The 18,755-nt window shown below is 35.8% G+C and overlaps 1 protein-coding gene and 1 long non-coding RNA gene across 2 annotated transcripts in view; one reads left to right on the forward strand and one right to left on the reverse strand.

The window, feature by feature from the left end:
• Positions 1 to 18,755, forward strand: part of LOC134655852 (homeobox protein homothorax) — a 357,906-nt gene that overhangs the window by 281,068 nt on the left and 58,083 nt on the right. The window contains exon 11 of the mRNA XM_063511342.1: positions 7,328 to 7,404. Within this exon, the coding sequence (XP_063367412.1) occupies positions 7,328 to 7,404 (77 nt within the window). The remainder of the gene's footprint in view (positions 1 to 7,327; positions 7,405 to 18,755) is intronic.
• The window catches only part of LOC134655856 (uncharacterized), a 113,794-nt gene that overhangs the window by 4,608 nt on the left and 90,431 nt on the right, over positions 1 to 18,755 (reverse strand). The gene's annotated exons all lie outside the window — the stretch shown is intronic.

An 18,755-nucleotide genomic window follows, 5' to 3' on the forward strand; every position in this document is an offset into this window, starting at 1 on the left:
TGTAGCGGAGATTAAAGTTATGTATAGCTTTAAATAAAACACAGATTCAGGGTCAGGAGCCCCGATTGTTTACCAGTTTTATCGGATTTTCAAATTCGGACTTGCAAGTTATATTTGACCCACTTCCGATGAAGCTGAAAATTTCCATACGTGTGTAAGTCGGGTGACAATGCAATATTAATGGAGCTGAACTGATGATGGAGACAGGAGGAGGCCATATGAACTCTGTGATATAACAACCGAATTGTGTTTGGGGTTTTTAGAATATACTCGTGGAAAGAAAAATACAGTCAGCGATAAAATCTTGTACCAAAAATGAAAGTTTTGCCAAAAACTTATTTATTCTTTATTTGAATACTCCAGGACCCGCTTATTTCAATCGCTTAATATCGCTTTCAAATAATTGCTAAAAACGACACCGTTATTGGTAGAGTGAACAGAAATGAAAATATTTATTTTTATGTACTAGTTAAAATATCAAATTGTATTATAAAAAGAAATATAAATGCTATTATTATTCGACACAGGCTGTGAAATGCTTTACAACGGTTTTCATTTTTAACACGCTTTTATTAGGTCGACCTGTATGTAACTAAATTGTAATGGAATCTTGCAAGTTAAATTTGAAAGTCGGGTGACAATGCAATATTATGGTACCATCGAGCTGATCTGATGATGGAGACAGGAGGTGGCCATAGGAACTCTGTGATGAAACAACGCAACCTAATTGTGTTAGGGGTTTTTAGAATTGTCTCGATGAGTATTAGTTGTCTGTCGTAAGAAAAGTACAGTCAGCAATAAAAGCGTGTAACAAAAATGAATTTTTTGCCAAAAACTTATTTTAAATTAAACAGTAATTTTCAAAGATATAAAAAATTGTTTTTCTACAAATTGTCACAAATGGTAAAATGCTTGTTTCCATATAGAAAAGACCCATTAATCACAAAATTATTTGTAATATGTAGTGACTGTTTATGGTGCATAATATTTTGTGAATTGATTACTTTAAACTTAAAGTATCTACAAGTAAAATGTGAAGATTTCATTAGTTGATTTATTGATTGATTGATAAAAACTTCATTATATATCATATACCACACAATAATAAGAACGGTAGTTTTAAATCCCATCCTCATTCCCATTCTGACCCTTATTGTTTCAATACCTTAATTACAAATATACTACAGAACTGTTTATTTAAATATACTAAACATTCTAATAAATTATAACTGTTATAAATGTAAAAAAATCGCATTCATTTTAACGCAGTTTTTGGTTTCACTATACGAAGTAGGAAGAAATGTACTTACTCAGGGGTCGTCATGGTGGCCTGGTGGGTGATTTTTGTATTGATAACAAATGTCCTACAGCAATGTCTTCATACAGTATTATGGTCCTTAAATGTAACAGGACTGATTGGCCAGATAGAAAAATGTGAATTAAATTTCACGTTTTCTCCATAGTAAATGTATGGAAAAAGTTTCCTTTAATTTGTGGCTTTTTAGTACATTACCGTAAGTTGACCCCTAGGAAACTATTGATAGTGGATAGGAATGGAATCGATTGGCATACAAAAACAGCATGTAAAAAATAAAAGTTTTCATTTTCATACAAATTGTATGGGAAAAGTTTTCCTCGATTTGTGGCTTTTCTAGCCGGAAATTTTTTTTGGTTCCATACAAGCTTTTGATCCTTAATAGGAATGGGATCGATTGGCATCAAAAAAAAAGTTTGTCAAAAATGACCTTTTTCTCGCACCCTGTATGTTTTTTCCAAAATTTGTAAAAGCCAATCTTCATTAATTTGAAATCGAGGGAAGGTCTTCTTAGACCGTTTTCTCGTAGCAGCACGGGATCTGGTAGCTGCCCTCACTGACCCAAAAAGAAAATCCACCCTGTAGATGACAATACAATAAAGAATAGGTTTACTTTCATTATCAAAACACTACATCAATGAAGAAAATTATATAAATGAACTCAACGGTACCTAAGTTATTGTTAATTTTAATTTAATTAGAGTAAAACAAAACATATGAAATATTGAAACAAAGTCTACTTTATTATTGACATTACCAATCAATAACACGTTAAACTGCAAAGTAATCGAACTTTCCTAATCTCTCTTATATTCCACCGTATCTCTTCATAGCACGAATCTCTGCTACACGAAAATGAACGGTTGAACCCGCGGGTAAATAAGATCCGTTCTTTCGTGTACCCGTGTACCCGTGTACACGGGTACACGGGTACCCGTGTAAACGTTTCTGGATCCGGGCGGGTTCGTGTAGTTCGGGTTCTTAGTACCGCCGGGCTTAAGAACACGGGTACCCGTGTCAGCGTGTAACACGTGTATCGGGAGCTCTAATTCAAACGTGTAGGCGGACCTCACGTGGACTCACAATGAGCTGCATTCGGAATTTAAATATCTCTACTAGAACTGATATTATTATATTATTACTCACAGTGCTTATACTCATATTCATATTCAGGTGAATTATGTAGGTCATACAGAACAACATTTAATTTAAACTTCACTTTCTTCAGAAAGTGTATCTGTAACTACTTTTAAGTTATTTCGCTTTTACTGAACTGTGACGTGGTGGGCAAAGCTATGTTAAAGGGCAAAGTTTTATACTTTTACGGTACATATACCTATCTTTGATTAAACAAATTTTAAGACTAATCTCTCGTATATTTAGTCACTCACTAGACTTAAAAATGGAGACCTACGATTTCCGAAACATGTCACGCGACTGACTATTTTTTTTCCAAATCGATATCAAAACAAATTGCGATATCAAAAATCGCAATGGCGCACAATGGCGGTTGACGTATCAATTGCGCGGGCGCACGTATCGGCGCATCTAGCGACCTCTGCGCCCGCCGATCGCTGGATATGGTTATTCTCCATACTGCTCAATTTAAGACGGAGAACTCTTAGTTGTGCGTAAGCGTACTGCCTCACTGATGCGGCGGCTGCGCGGGAGCTCCAACAGTTTGCTACGTGTGGTGGCCGAGAGGCTAGACTGCCCGTTCCAACACCACTGGATGCTGATGCATGTACAGCGGTAGTGTTTGGAATGTGGCAGTCTTTGCTATATTAAATAAGATATTTTTGTGTAATTATTATTATTATTTCTAATTTAATGTGTACTTACTAACATTAGCATATTAAGATTAATTTATATTGTATTACTAACAAATGATATGGGCTTGTACTTGTACTTATGTCTGAAATAAATGATTGAATTGAATTGAAAAAAAAAATGTATTAAAATGCTGTATTAGGAGTACAAAAGATAGATGATGATGATGATGACAAAAGACCTAGGAAAAGGAATGGAAGATATGACCTGCTAAATACTGGGGGCCCACTGATTACCAGTTCGTCGGACGATATCAGCCTGTCAGTTAAACGCAAAAGGTGACTGTTCCGAACAACTGACAAGCTGATATCATCCGGCGAACTGGTAATCGAGAATGTCATTAATGATGAATGAAAAAATATGCTCCAAATGAATGGGATAACAGATGTAACACTACTTACTTGTTTAGAAGTAGTGTTACTGTTATTTTCTTCTATGTCTACTTGAGTTGCTATATGCATTATATTGTTTTCTAATATTGAGTTGTGCAATAGAGTATAGTCACTTGCAATAATATATTATGTTACACAACGAAGGTCTCAATAATATCTGACACGGTCTTATTTGTAGAGCCATAAGAGCGTGTCAGAGACACATTTTTGCGGCCTTCGAAGAGCTCATTCAATTTGTAACAAAGGAATTTTCGCGCAACACAATCCATATTTAAACAGATTTTCCAATTGTTATGACGGTTATTTTCTGGTTTCACAAACACTCACAGGAACTTATACAATACTACTTTTTACCATATATTTTACGGGGTTAGTAGAATAAAAATAATCAAATACCATCAAATTGAAGTGAAGGGTGTCACCCTTCAGGCAATGTGTAACTCGCTTTACAAGATAATACGCCATCTCGTATGTATGAAATCACCTTTACTGCCATTACATAATTTGAAAATAGGTAGTTTGCATAAATTTCATTTTGACAGAAGAAGAGATGTATTTTAGAGGACTCAAAAATGTCCAAATTAAATGGAGTCGGAAATAACAGCTATATTTAAGTTTAATTTTAAACCTGTTTTTCAAGAAAAAGATGCTTACAGTCGCCATCAGATATATTGGAGCGGCTAAGGCGCTTACAAATATCTGAACACGCCTCTATTGTTAGGGCGTTAGAGTGCGTGTTCAGATATTGTGAACACCTTGTCCGCTCCGATATATCTGATGGCGACTGTACAGTCACGGACTTATTGTTGAGTCATTCAGGGTTCTAGATAATTTGGTTGTCAATACTAACGATATGAAATATCCAATGTAAAGTAAACCCTAGATCCAGAAATATCCAATCTAAAGTCCGTGACTGTACGTTGCCCAAAATAAAAACACGTATGTAATTATAATAGCCCCTAAATTACTAAAGCCAAAAGTTATTCACTATTCTGTACTTACTAACTTTCGCCGTCCCCCAAAATTGTAAGTCCTAACTCTAAACTATACTAACACCACACAATGCTACCATAATATCACCTCTAAAAACCAGTTAACGTGGAACTCAAGACCTGTGATAACTATGTGGACACAGGTGACACTTATAATGGTTAAGGTTGGCAAGGCGCTTGGTGAGTTATAGAAATATTTCTAAACTGTTTCCATTGGTACGAGCGAGGGATATTTGGTTTCTGAAACCAAACCAGAATAAAGTGACATCCAGTAACTGTAGGTCTACATCATATCTTTACATTCCGTGGATAAATAATGAAATATCCGAATATAACTAGAATAGCACTTCAACAAGCAGGTATGATTGAATCCCTACCATCACATGGCGACCCTGCCAACGCAGCTAAGCAAGTCCAAATGAAAATTGTACATATGTGGAACGTTATAAAAAATGTGTCTACAGTTGACGTCACTGCTGCGTACAGTCACCATCAGATATTTGAGAGCGGCCAAGGTGTTCACAAATATCTGAACAAAGCCTTGTTGAAACGTTAAAGTGCATGTTCAGATATTATTGACTACCTTAGCCGCTTCGATATCTCTATACTATGTACTTGTACATCGTCAGTTTCTATAGAAATCTAGCCGCTTCCTAGAATATGATGCTATATTAAGTCTTAAACCTTCGTCTCGCTCGAACTTGGTTGGCAACTGGAATACCTCAGCTTTTTGCGGGCTCCAGAGACCTCCCTCTATTTCATGCGACCCTAGTAGAACCCAGTCACGTGTGTATAAATTATTAACGCGGTTCGATTCCCGCCGGTGCACCAACTAACAATATAGGTGTCTTAGGAATATTCACTAATATAGGTACTGTTTGTCAAAGGGTTGGCTACTGATCTTGTAAATGAGACATTATGTTTTACGCAAGGGAAATTTATTTATGCAAAATATCAATTTGGTCTAGGTTTCGAAGTTATTTCTCATCAATATTTAGCATCTCCTATCTCAACTAAATTCGACAGAGAAATTCGATAAAGGAACGTAATGATTTAAAAACTTGGTGTATAGCATTTTAGTATTTGCAGAATGACACATACTTTACGTAACTTGCCAGTGATAAACATTATTTTATGTCAGGAATTTGAATGTTATTATTATTATTATTCAGAGCCCACTGTGTCCCACTGCTGGGCAAAGGCCTCCCCCCTCTTCCTCCACTCGTCTCTATTTAGTGCAATATCTGGCCAGCCTCTCAAGAAGGAGTCCAAGTTATCCCGCCATCGCCGACGAGGCCTGCCGGCTCCCCGGTTAGTCTCGTGGGGCTCCCACTCTGTGGTTAACTTGGCCCACAAGTCGTCAGGCATTCGGCAGACATGACCAGCCGAGTCCCATTTTAACTTAGCTTATTTTAATTTGAATGTTATCAACTAAAAATAATTATCTTCTGGCAATACTACTGACGGCTTGCAGATTCATGATCGTTTTTGACAAAATATTGCAGACGAATATTTAAAAAATTATTAAAAAATCCAAATAACATATTTTAATTTGTAAGCGATGACACACCCGACCATAAAGTAATTTTATGAATGTTTCCGTCATCATGTTAAACATATGGGAATATAAAACCATCCGGATGACTTGGCTGACTGGAAATTACTACACATAAATATGAATTTCGGAGAAAGTTTTAACATACGATCAAAGGGTATCAAAAAGCCAATTTTGCAATTTTTCTAACCTTCTTTGGATTCATTTATTTGACAAGGTTCCCTGTTTTTTCCTTCAAATCTGCCGATGTACCTACCTTTCATAATAAGAAGACAGGTTTATAATCATGATTTCATGATTGGAACCAGTTTTAAGAAGAACTATCTAGATAGGCTCAGATAGACTATGCGAGACTCGCATGCGAGTTTCAATCGATCGATCAAATAGCGCAACGCAACGTACTTAACCCAAACTCGCATAGGAATTCTCGCGTCGTCTATATGAGTTTTAATTCGATTTAAGACACCAATCCAAACAGCTATTCTTCATAACAATGAACATATTATTATTCTCACCCTCCAAAAACTATCCGTTACAAATCTATTTGCTCACCAAACTTGCAAAAACAAAATGTAATCAAGTCCGATTCAGAAGCAACTGCACTCACATCCAATCCAATTTGCATCCCGATCTCAATTCAATTAGCTCATTAGACATTGAGTGCGATTCTAACTTTTTAACAGTGTTGGAAAAAGGTTTCTGTAATTAGTGCATTAGATCGAATTTGTTTACACTTAAGGTTCGCGTTAAATCCGACCCGGGTTTTATTGTCCTTTTTAATGTTCCCACGGATTGTGGGATTCGCTTCAAATGCCTAAAAATGTTTGCCTTTATCACAGGTTTTGGAGATTTTAATTTTATCACTCACGATAAAATCACGCCAGGGACTTTTTTATCATTTATCGTCTGGGATAAAACGTGCATTAAATACCTTTTATTGTATATAAATATATTATGCTTTATAAAAGTTATGAATATTATTGCATGTTGTCTGCCTCTATCTTTAATCAATTGTATTTTCCTCAAGTTGTATCTGAGGTGTCTCAATAAATAAAGAGTATTCTATCTATATATCTATCTATCTATCTATCTATAAACCGGGTATTTACTATGTAATTTGTTTGACGACCTCCCGATATATCGGCCCAGTTGTAATTTATGTCGTATATTGTCCTTCTTGTGCCACAATTTTCTTAATGTAGATTTTAGTTATGGAGTTATATGGATCTTTGTTTTGTTGCAGCATCCGTACCCCTCAGAAGACCAAAAGAAGCAGCTAGCACAGGACACAGGGTTAACGATACTACAAGTAAATAATTGGTGAGTCTTAGAGATTAATCGAATTGCAATTTAGCCTTCACGATTTTTAGGAAAAGGGGACAGAACATCTCCCGCAAGAAAGTTGGCAATTGTTTATCGACAAATGCCAATGGAAAAAAGTAAATGCTTCGGGATGACAAATACAACGAAAGTGATGTGATCATTTCCATACGTTATTGAAGCTTTGTTTGGCTTTCCCTAAAGACGAAAAATTTCCCTAAATTGTGGAGTTACAATCTAGCGGGTACTTATTAGAAAGTACCCGCTAGATTGTAACTCCACAATTTACTCAGTTACTTTATACAAATTCCCCGATGGAAAACTAGAAGAAATTAGCAAATCACTTACTCATATTTCAATATGACAGCAAATATTAATTGCAATGAATGTCAAAAACACCTCGTAATATGCAAATACTTGCATCGTAAATTACTACCAGGTTATGTTCGCCAAGGTAACTTTAAATGTACGGAAAAGTGGCTCCCCGCGGAGCGCGCGGTTTCGGGACGACGTGACACGCGACCGGATCTATAAAATGTGATAAGTGACAGTTCGACATCTTATTCGATCATGATAGCCTGGTGTTTGGCAATTTGTTATTACGTTTTTGAAGACTTTTCTGCCGTATTTTTGTGATAAAATGGCGTGGGTTTTCACAATGATGCAGCACGTAGGGTCTACTTTTACAAACCTTGATTGTGTTGATAAACAGAAAAAGTCGTCCGCGAAAAAAATGCAAAAAGATGACTAAAAATGTCAGGATCTTTATCATAAACAGACATGAGGTTTAATCCAAAGGGGCACAATGTAGTGAAGTCATCTATGAGACTATGTATTACCTCCATCACATAAGTTCTCCATCAGGACAATCAGAAAATGGCAATCGTGGCAAATTGGCAATAGACCTCCTTCAAATTCCTCTTAAATCTACGCCTGTCTAATGTCACTTGCCACTTCACCTACATCAATTACGTCTTCAAACGACAGCGTTGCATATTGTCAAATGCCATCTATTCCCGGGTCAGTTAAAATGCTTGAGGTGATCATTGGCTCGCGTAAAGCGCGCTGTTTACGACCGAGGCGATGGCATTTAGTGCGCCTGGTAATGAGTGCGGCGCGCCATCAGACCTGATTCCTGTATGTTTCTATAATAATACTTGAAGACGTTCTAGAAGTTTTATTTGAGATTTTGCACTAGAGAGCCCGCATAATTTTTCATCCATTGGATTTGTTTTTAGGATTCCGTACCTCAAAAGGAAAAAAAAACGGAACCCTTATAGGATCACTCGTGCGTCTGTCTGTCTGTCCGACCATTTCCCCCCCTTTATCTCCAAAACTACTAGGTCTAACAGTTTGAAAAAATACACAAAATAGTTTTTTACCTATAACACAGAAAAACCTAACCTATTAGAAATGTGCAGTCAAGCGTGAGTCGAACTTAACGTACGGAACCCTTGGAACGCGAGTCCGACTCGCACTTGGCCGGTTTTTTGTTATTGACTTTGTTTTTCACGAAAGTGTTCGGTAAGGTCATGCAGTACCTTTATAGGTTACGGGTGGCCAAGAGTTGACCTCCTAATGTCTTCTAAAAAGCTTTGTATCCATCAGCATGACATTTATGTGTACTGTACAAATTGTTTGGAATAACGTTTTTTTTTAGAAGGGCCTATATAATTATTACATCGATTTAAACATGAACATTTTTAACAGGGTAGCAGAAACAGAAAACATATTGGATTATTAAAACTGCAAGACTTCGCACCGTATGGTCATCTTGCATGTAAAAATAGTAAAAACTATTGATTACAATAAGAGTACCTGAATGTCACTTAAACAGATCTCGCAGCGAATTACCGATTCAACACGTCGATATTATTATTAATTTTAACCACTTAAACCTATAAGTACCAAGGCCGGCATTACAGTAGTAAATTACAGCTCAAACGGTCTGCATCTCCATATAAGCCCGTGTGGGTGTCGCGGTAGAATCATAAAATGTGCGTGGAATGGCCCAAGCCACGATACTGTCAGCCCTAAAATGGCCGACTTCAATTCGCGCCTTTTTTTTCGACCATAGAGATTTTATCTGTGTAAGGAAATCGAGGGTATGAGTGAATTTGCGTGTAGGTTGCGCATTTTTGTTGCAGGTGACAAAAAGTGCATTGTTGCAACTGTGTCCGCTTTTAATACCGACATTTTAAAAGATGTATCTTTTTGTTTGAAGATTTTCTTTCATTTTGACCCAATCGGCAATTTAAAATGAAAAACTATTTGATCTTGAATGAATGTTTAATATTAATTACGTGTATTAACGAAACGGTATAATGTTAATGTGAATATATATTTAAAAACCAGAGAGTGCATGACGAAACTCAAAACTATGTAAAAACCGACCAAATGCGAGTCGGGCTCACGTTCCAAGAGTTCCGTACATTAAGTCCGACTCACGCTTGACTGCACATTTCTAATAGGTTTTCCTGTCATCTATAATAGGTAAAGAACTATTTTGTGTATTTTTTTTTTTTCAAAATTTTAGAACCAGTAGTTTTGGAGATAAATGGGAGGTAATGGTCGGACAGACAGACTAACGTGATCCTATAAGGGTTCCGTTTTTTTCCTTTTGAGGTACGGAACCCTAAAAATGTTAGGTAAAGCTACAAAAAACCGCAAGTCATAGAATAGACAATTAAACTTCTCGGTATCTTAATCTCGATGCTGATTTCTAAATATCATAAAGATAATATTATTGTAATTAGCGTCTATCCAACGGGAGTGTCATAAGTAGCCTTTTGACTCAAGTAGCTCTCACTCGATGGCTTCAATGATACCACTTCAATCTTCGTTATATTAGGGACCTTTCTTATTCTAATTATAAATATTTTAAGTATAGCTTCTGGTCACCATCATCGAACCTTATACTCGTACGTCATACCGCATACCAATTCCTCCGATTATACAATAGAGAACAATTTTTAGAACGATAAGGTTTATTGAAAGAGCATCATCTTTCGATATTTTATTTATCTCTTAAGGCGTGTGGCTGTTATGGTGACGGACGCACAGATATTGATATCAAATATAACTACGGCACAGCTATAGGTTTTAACCTATAGGTATGTAACTCTTACATGTATGTACGGTTGAAAATTTTAATTTATGAACCATTTCGTACCTTGTCACAGTGACAATTAATATGAAAGTCGCTAGAGACCTCATACTATTTTCTCTGTGACTATTAGGTAACAAAATGCGTCCGAAAATAAAATATTTCATTGTACGACGTGTTAGGTGCCTTTACGTATTGAAATCTTGCTCGAGCAACTTCCAATTCCAGATTTAATGTATGTACTACTAACCTATAATACGAGATGCAATATATATACCTACTTGTAGGTATGTAACAGTTAATATACCAGGATATTGGATCATACTCACCTACCAGGAACAGCGACGGCGATAAATCTCGATACAAAGTTAATGAACTCGGCTCATTGTCAGCGTATACACGTACAGATAATATTATTATGTTAGATGCCCATTATACTGTAATGACTCGGACATTGCCGCGGGCGAAGCTATATGTATAGAACATATGAACCGGTTTGATATGGATGTGGTATCAGTTGTTAAATGACTTGGAAGTTATGACTCCTGATTTGAAGATATTAATCTCATCAGTGGTAAGCAAAAGCTTGTTACTGGACAAGAGGACAATTGAGATTTATTTATTTAAGTTATAATAATTTATTAGTAAAATTCGAACCATCATAGTATTAAACTACGCTAATAACTAATACAAAAAAAAAAACATTAAAACTATCTATAAACTAAGTAAACATATTAAAAATAAACTAACATTAAAATAAAACTATGTACTTCAAAAAAAAAACTAATAGATTATTAAAAAAACTAAAACATATAAACGAATACTGCGATTGAGGGAGATTGAGATTATTTAGATTTTCTTGCATGTTTTCCTATCGGCACCGAAAACCATCAAAAAATCCACTTGCCTAGAATTTCGCATAAGTAAAATCTCGACGGATAGTTTTTTCAAATACTGTAGCCTAATATTAACTGCCAACTGAGTTTACCAATAATGTTTTACGAAATTTCTTATGAGAAACTTCTTTAAACTGGAAACTTCCTGTAAATCCATGTGAAATGTTTTATTACATGCTTGCAACAAATATAGCACAATGTATGAAACTCTGGCAACCTAACTCAGCCCTAAAAATGAATCTCTATGGAGTAAAGTATCGACAACAATTAAAACCACATAATTTTAAGACACTTTTAATACCTCCGGTCACAACTTGATTCAAATTCTTTGCTTGTCGTACACCAAAAGCTCTTGCCGCATCTAAAGGCACATTATTTGAAGACCTCACGAATCTAGAGATTGAGTGACGGGGTCGGAGGTCGCGGAGGCTTTGTCTCCTCTCGTCTGTGGTCCCGCTATACCATTAAACCGATAATTATGGCTCTAATCTTCAAAATGTGGAAAGTATTGATATAATCAGCATATTCAGTATCACTCAAAAAGTTACCGTTGTAGATAAAAGCCCTTGAAGCCTTGAGTAGAGTACTGTGACTGTATTTATATACTATGTAATGGAATCTTGCTAGTTAAATTTGATCCACTTCCCGGTTTCCCGATTGAGCTGAATTTTGCATACACATGTAAGTCGGGTGACAATGCAATACTATGGTACCATCGAGCTGATCTGATGATGGAGACAGGAGGTGGCCATAGGAACTCTGTGATGAAACAACGCAACCTAATTGTGTTAGGGGTTTTTAGAATAGTCTCGATGAGTAATACTGCCGTATTCGAACTTCAAGATATTCACAAGAGACGACACGTACTAGATCCATTCTAGATACGTTATAGTTTAGATTTCAACTAGTTCTCTTTTGCAGCGCAATTCAGGCAACCAATGTCACTTTTAGATCGTGTTAGATATCTATTAGATGTGAATTAGATGTCTAAGTAATATCTTGTGGAAATCGTTCAAGAGTATCTCCAGAATCGCGGAAATGTCAAATTTGACAGGTTAGATCTTAAACATATCGTTATCGTATCTTGGCGATGTCTAAAAGATATCTAATAGATGTCTATTACAAAATCCTAATCGGGCCCTTAGTTGTCTGTCGTAAGAAAAGTACAGTCAGCGATAAAAGTTTGTACCAAAAATGAAATTTTTGCCAAAAACTTATTACTATTACTATCGCATTTGTCTTTATTTCACAGAGACAAAACATAGTTATGTGAACTAAATGAGGCTTCTTTATTGTCCGTTTTTACGAATAATAAAAAGGGTTAATGTGGTGACCTTTCTTAAACTTACTTTCTTAACGTTTAATTATTTATGTACGCTTTTATGTTTAGTGGTGTTTTTTAAATTACCATATACATATCATAGTGTTCCTTTTAATTTCATAATTTTTACAAAAAGCGCATATTTCCTCCCTCAAAAACAATAAAACCAAAAATTTCAATTTCACCTAATACAAATTTCATCAAACAATTCCAACCCTTTTAAAATCCTATTACACCTAAATCAAGGATTCACACCCGGTCAAACACTTGAAATATTAATTCTGAGTTAAACATTTTTACTAACAGTAAAACCATTAAGGAAGGGTTGGTCCCTTGTATAAACAGGTGTCCAGATCTACAGCATTTAGAACATTAGATACCTCGCCTAAGTGCATTACAAGTTTCATTTAATTACTAACCTTATGTTATTGGAGTAAAGTTAAAATTCCTGCTACTTTTCAAATGCGCATAGGGTTGGTAAGCAGTGACAGAGATCCCTAGATGATTGCTCTCTCTTGAGAGCTATAACAGTGTAAATATTTTATTAATGCTACCGTCGATTTATGTTATTCTGGTATCGTATCTCTAAATTAACTATTTGCATAAGATGTGCATTTTGGGGTATTTTGTGGTTGTCTAATGTGTCGTTAGTTTTATGACTTTATTATTAAGTTTAATATGCAAATCATCAAGGCTTAGGCGTCCGTAATGTTAGCTCATTACTATGCCGCTTGGAAAAAATTGAGTAAGGTTGCCAATTTTTTGAGCATGCACTATTTTGACGAGTAAGGTATTTTTTGTATACATTTAGTGTCAGCTCTAGAGAAAGTGGCTACTGATTGTTTATGATCAGCCCTAGTAGCACGGTCGCATTTTTATCGTTTATCACCATGCCTGTCACGTTATAACAAGTATGTAAGTGCGAAAGTGACGGGCATAGTGATAGTCGATAAAAATGGAACCGTGCTGAGCCTGCTGGTGGGCAGTATGCTTGTTTCCTACAAATGCAGCATAATATAATATCAATCTTTAGATTGATTTTACATTTATGTAATCCTTGCCAGACCAAAGCAACTAAATACTAAGGATCTCCACAATATCTAGTCGTGCACTGTATATGTAAGTATTATTCAACTTATCAGCGATCTTGGCCTTTCTACGCTACCACCACTTAAAAATATTGGATACTTTTAAGAAAATAGGAACGTACGTTCTACCTTAATTTATTCTCCTTTTCTCTTAGGACACAATTCCAATCCAATATTGAATGTAACGGTTAGTTAGCACATAACATTGATGCAAACGCCGTAATTATACAACGACAAGGTTGTATCTTGCCTTTATCAAATTGAAACGACTGTAGGCGTTCCGCCTCTGGGACCCTGTCGAATTAATGAGCGCGCCCCTAATTGTGATTGTATGAAGATGCAAATTCGACAAAGAATAGGAATAAGGAAACGTCTCTTCTCATTGTTGGGGCCCTGGTACTTGTAATTGATAAGGAGGGACATTTTAAATTTATATTCATCCCTCGTGATTCCATTTTCGAATTATCGGAGTGTTTTGCTGATAGTAGAGATATCCCCCGTTTCCATTTATTTTGTCTAATTAAATTAGACTTATCAAAAAAATACGCTACAATTACTCCACTGTCTTTCTCTATTCGACATATTTTGGGTTGTCAACTACAGACAACACAGTATGTGATAATGAAGAGTCGGCAATGTGCATGTGACACCTCTTAGTGTTGTAGGCGTCCATACACTGCAAGGACAGCTTTAAATCAGGCGGATCGCATGCCTATAAAAAAGCAGATGAGTTGAATTAATTCTCAATCTCTTTCTATCCGTTCGGCTTCTTAATCCAAATAGTTTCCCATATGCATAACCAATAGGTATTGTCCATCGGTACATAATAATGTACCGATGGACAATACAGCCACTTCACATATAAAACCTAATTTCCATGCGACCATCATAGTAACAAACTGGCCAATACTATATCAAAACACAATACACTATCAATTACTTCGGAATAGCCCTTGTAGGACAATGGGCCATCTCGCGTGGAATTGGCTCCTACAATAGGCTAGCCTAGATATACCTGAATTCAGGAAGGTACAGACAGAAGTACAGTCAGCGTGAAAAGTAGCGTATCAGACGATGCGTTCAAAGTATTTCATTCTCTAATATCTTATTAGCGGGTGATGTGATCAAAATGATCTCCACATGTAACTCTATTAGCAATTAAGTTTCTTGCTCAATCACCTACGCTGCAGATAACTTAAATAATCATATTCGAAAGCTCTTTATAGTTTATTATTTACGTTTAGATTTAAAAAGTGAAACACTTTGTAGGTACACATATTAATATCAATATCTGGGTGACCGAGCTTCGCTCGGAAAACATAAAAAAACTCGAAAATGCGCGTTTTCCCAGAGATAAGACCTAGTTAGATCGATTTTTCGCCCCCAAAAACCCCCATATAGCAAATTTCATCGAAATCGTTAGAGCCGTTTCCGAGATCCCCGAAATATATATATATATAAATAAACAAGAATTGCTCGTTTAAAGGTATTAGATTATTAAATTGAACAACGGGACTTAATCGCGTATTTACCTCCGATGTTTCGAGGACGGCGTTGTCCCCGTGGTCTCGGAGAAGAAAGACCACGAGTCTAGTGTAAAAATCGTGAAAGTTAAAATCAGAAATATTAATATCGTTATAATTTCTTGCAGCAGATTGTACATCTTATGACCCATGACGTGGGTGAAACCGGAATCCAGAGTGATACACCTAATTCAATATTAAACGGAACCAGAACTGTTATCTCACAATTTGTACTTCAAACAGGACAAGACACAAGTGTCCAAACTTAAGTCACAGCCGGAACCAAACACGTCAAGTTGAGATTAGTAGGCTAAGGCTGGATCACAATAAACACGCACACAAGACACCCGTATACCCATACTAGGGCTTGCAATTCGAATATTCGAATATTCGAATTTGTCGAATATTCGACCTGTTTTGATATTCGAATATTCGGCCGCTCAGGTTTCGAATATTCGAATATTTTTTATTACTATAAAAAAATCTATGTAATCCGCTGTAGTTACAGTTTCTGTGTGTTTTACGGGTATTTACAGTGAATGAGGAACGGTAGGTATCCAAATACGAAGGAAATAATATTTTTACTGTATTCCTCTCGATAGACTTCGTGAATACAGTGAAACTTAACTCAATTTAAAAGAAAACGAAATAAAAAGTATGTTATTTTTACGGTGCGTAAGTTTTAAGTTAAAGGCTCATTCTGTTTAATCAGTACAAGCGTACGTTAAGCGAATTTTTGAAGTCTAAACCTTGCCACTTATCGCAATTCTCAAATTTAATCATACCAAACCTGCCCAACTTGGTAATCTAACCATGCACCTTTAGCTGACGAATAATCCACCCAGTACTCAACTAACTTTTTCCCTTAAATATTCCAATATTATATAATTAGCCGACCATTAGGAATAATAACTTGCCAAAACAAATAAAGTTAATAAAGATTCAAAATACAATGAAATTAAAGGCCTTTTTAATTTATTTAAATTAACCTCAGAGGCCTGTACTCTGAGGTTAATTTAAATCGGAAAATAATTACCTACTAAAAAAAATATCTTACATACCTAGGTGTTTGGATGGTTAAAGTTATATTATTTCACGCAACGACGCATTTATAATAAGTTTTGTCTAGAAATATTGAATACGTCTAATTTTGGCGTTTTACTTGTTTTTATAAATGTGGGCATCTTATAAATAGTAGGATGATAAAATCTAGTCAATTAAGTGGATTTCTGCCAAATATCCTTAGTTTTAGCAATATGTGAAAAAAGCTTTTGAATAAAACGATAATAAACCGATTTCTCGTTCCTTTTCTTATTTTTTATAATATTCGAATAATTATTCGAATATTCGAATACGTCGTCAGAAAAAGTCGAATATTCGAATATCTGAAAGTTTCGAATATTTGCAAGCCCTAACCCATAGTCACACATTAACGGTGTAACTTTAACATGCGACTATACTGGCGGATTATCGAATAATTGGGTACTTTCCTCTACTTCAAATAAATTATTTCACACCGTGCACGAAATAAAGCACCAGATAATTATTAGAAAAGCAAAGATAGCAGTTATTTTTAAATACTATTTTATATTTAATAAATTGGATTGAAATATAAAAAGTAGGTGAGTTTTCGTTTTCATATAAATTCCATATTAGAAAATGGTTTTGACAGTTCTAAAAAAGAAGCTGATTTGACTAATATAGGAAAGTCGCCAATTATCAGACTAATATAACCAAGATTATACTTTCGTGAGACATATCTTAAACTGTTTAGACGACAACGGTTTCACTCACTTGGATTTTTAGTCGCTATTGGCGACATGTTCATGTGACTCGAGCCTGAGGAAGGACCCCCGACGGGCCCGAAACATGTCGCCAATAGCGACTAAAATTTCCAGTGAGTGAAACAGTTGTCGTCTACTTAAATAGACTAATATAATACATATGTACCCAAAGTTAAAAATTACGTTTTCTGAAGTAATTAATACGCCGCGATGTAGAACATATGACATATGACAATACTCTTTATTGCATATTCAATGAATCGAGAAGAGTAATGGAATTTTCATTAGTAGTAACCAAGTTCTTATTAACAAGTACCCTATTTTAAGTATATGAAAATCAGTGTGTTTGATATAAGACCTTAAAAGACACGAGCTGTCCCCTATTTTATGTGAAAATCGATATTCAGAACAGTGTATTGACACGTAAAAAACTTTCCACATTTCCTCATTCCATGACGAATACGTCGAGCATCTGTCAGTAAAACACCGTCAACGTTTCCTCAAGCCATGACGACTATGTGGAGCATCTGTCAGTAGCTACAAGACCTTAAAAGACCCGACCTGTCCCAATGCGTAATTCGCAGGCCGTAAAACGTAGCTCGTAAACGGAGAGGGTGCGGCCCTCTGTTAGCGGGGAAGATAGAACCTTGCACTGGCGTTTTCAAAGACCATTTGAAAAGCAAATAAAAATGTTAATATGCAAATTCCTGTTTACTATCCAACAGCCTACATTTTATTTTTATTAGCATAATAAAAACGCTACAAATATGTATAGTTCAATGACGAAATATCTGGGAGAGCGAGTTTGCTCGGAAAACGTATAAAAACTCAAAAATGAGCGTTTTTCCAGTGATAAGACCTAGCTAGATCAATTTTTCTCCCCCGAAAACCCCCATATAACAAATTTCATCGAAATCGTTAGAGCCGTTTCCGAGATCCCCGAAATATATATAAATATATAAATAAATTTACTATAATTGCTCGTTTAAAGGTATAAGATATTGTGTACTGTCTCGTTTGTTTGTGCTTACGAATAAATTATATTTGTTTTCTATTCTATTCTGAGTTGACGTCAGATCATTTGAGCCGCATAGGCGTAAGCGGATGACAGTACTAAACCGCTCAAACTCGACCCATCCTCAGACGGGTCCGCATCACTCATAACGTAACAATAAAGTGTTAACTGGAGTACATTCTTACGAGGAGGGTACGCTTTACTCGCCGAATAAACAACCTTTAGATTCGCCGTAAAAACATTTGCGCCAAGAATTAATTTTGACAGCTTAGCTTAGCGCTGTACATGGGACATGATTTTTACTTTAAAATAACTTGATAATATATTTTACAGTACATATGGGGCTACTTTTCCGCACTAGTGCGTAAAATAGCACTTTTCGTGCGTATGTCGAAACTTTAAAGTGCCATGTACTGTAAAACGTTGTTCGATACACGTGCGAATAAGTAATTCGCAACTCGTGTCGAATTTCCTCTTTTTCGCACTTGTATCGAAAATAACTAATATTTAATAATTATTGTCTTCGGTTACCGCGATAGTTACACATGAAATAAACTATTAAAACGGATTATATCGCGTATATTATTATATTATACAGAGCCCACTGTGTCCCACTGC

Source organism: Cydia amplana, chromosome 17, assembly GCF_948474715.1.
Source record: "Cydia amplana chromosome 17, ilCydAmpl1.1, whole genome shotgun sequence".
Classification (NCBI taxonomy): domain Eukaryota; kingdom Metazoa; phylum Arthropoda; class Insecta; order Lepidoptera; family Tortricidae; genus Cydia; species Cydia amplana.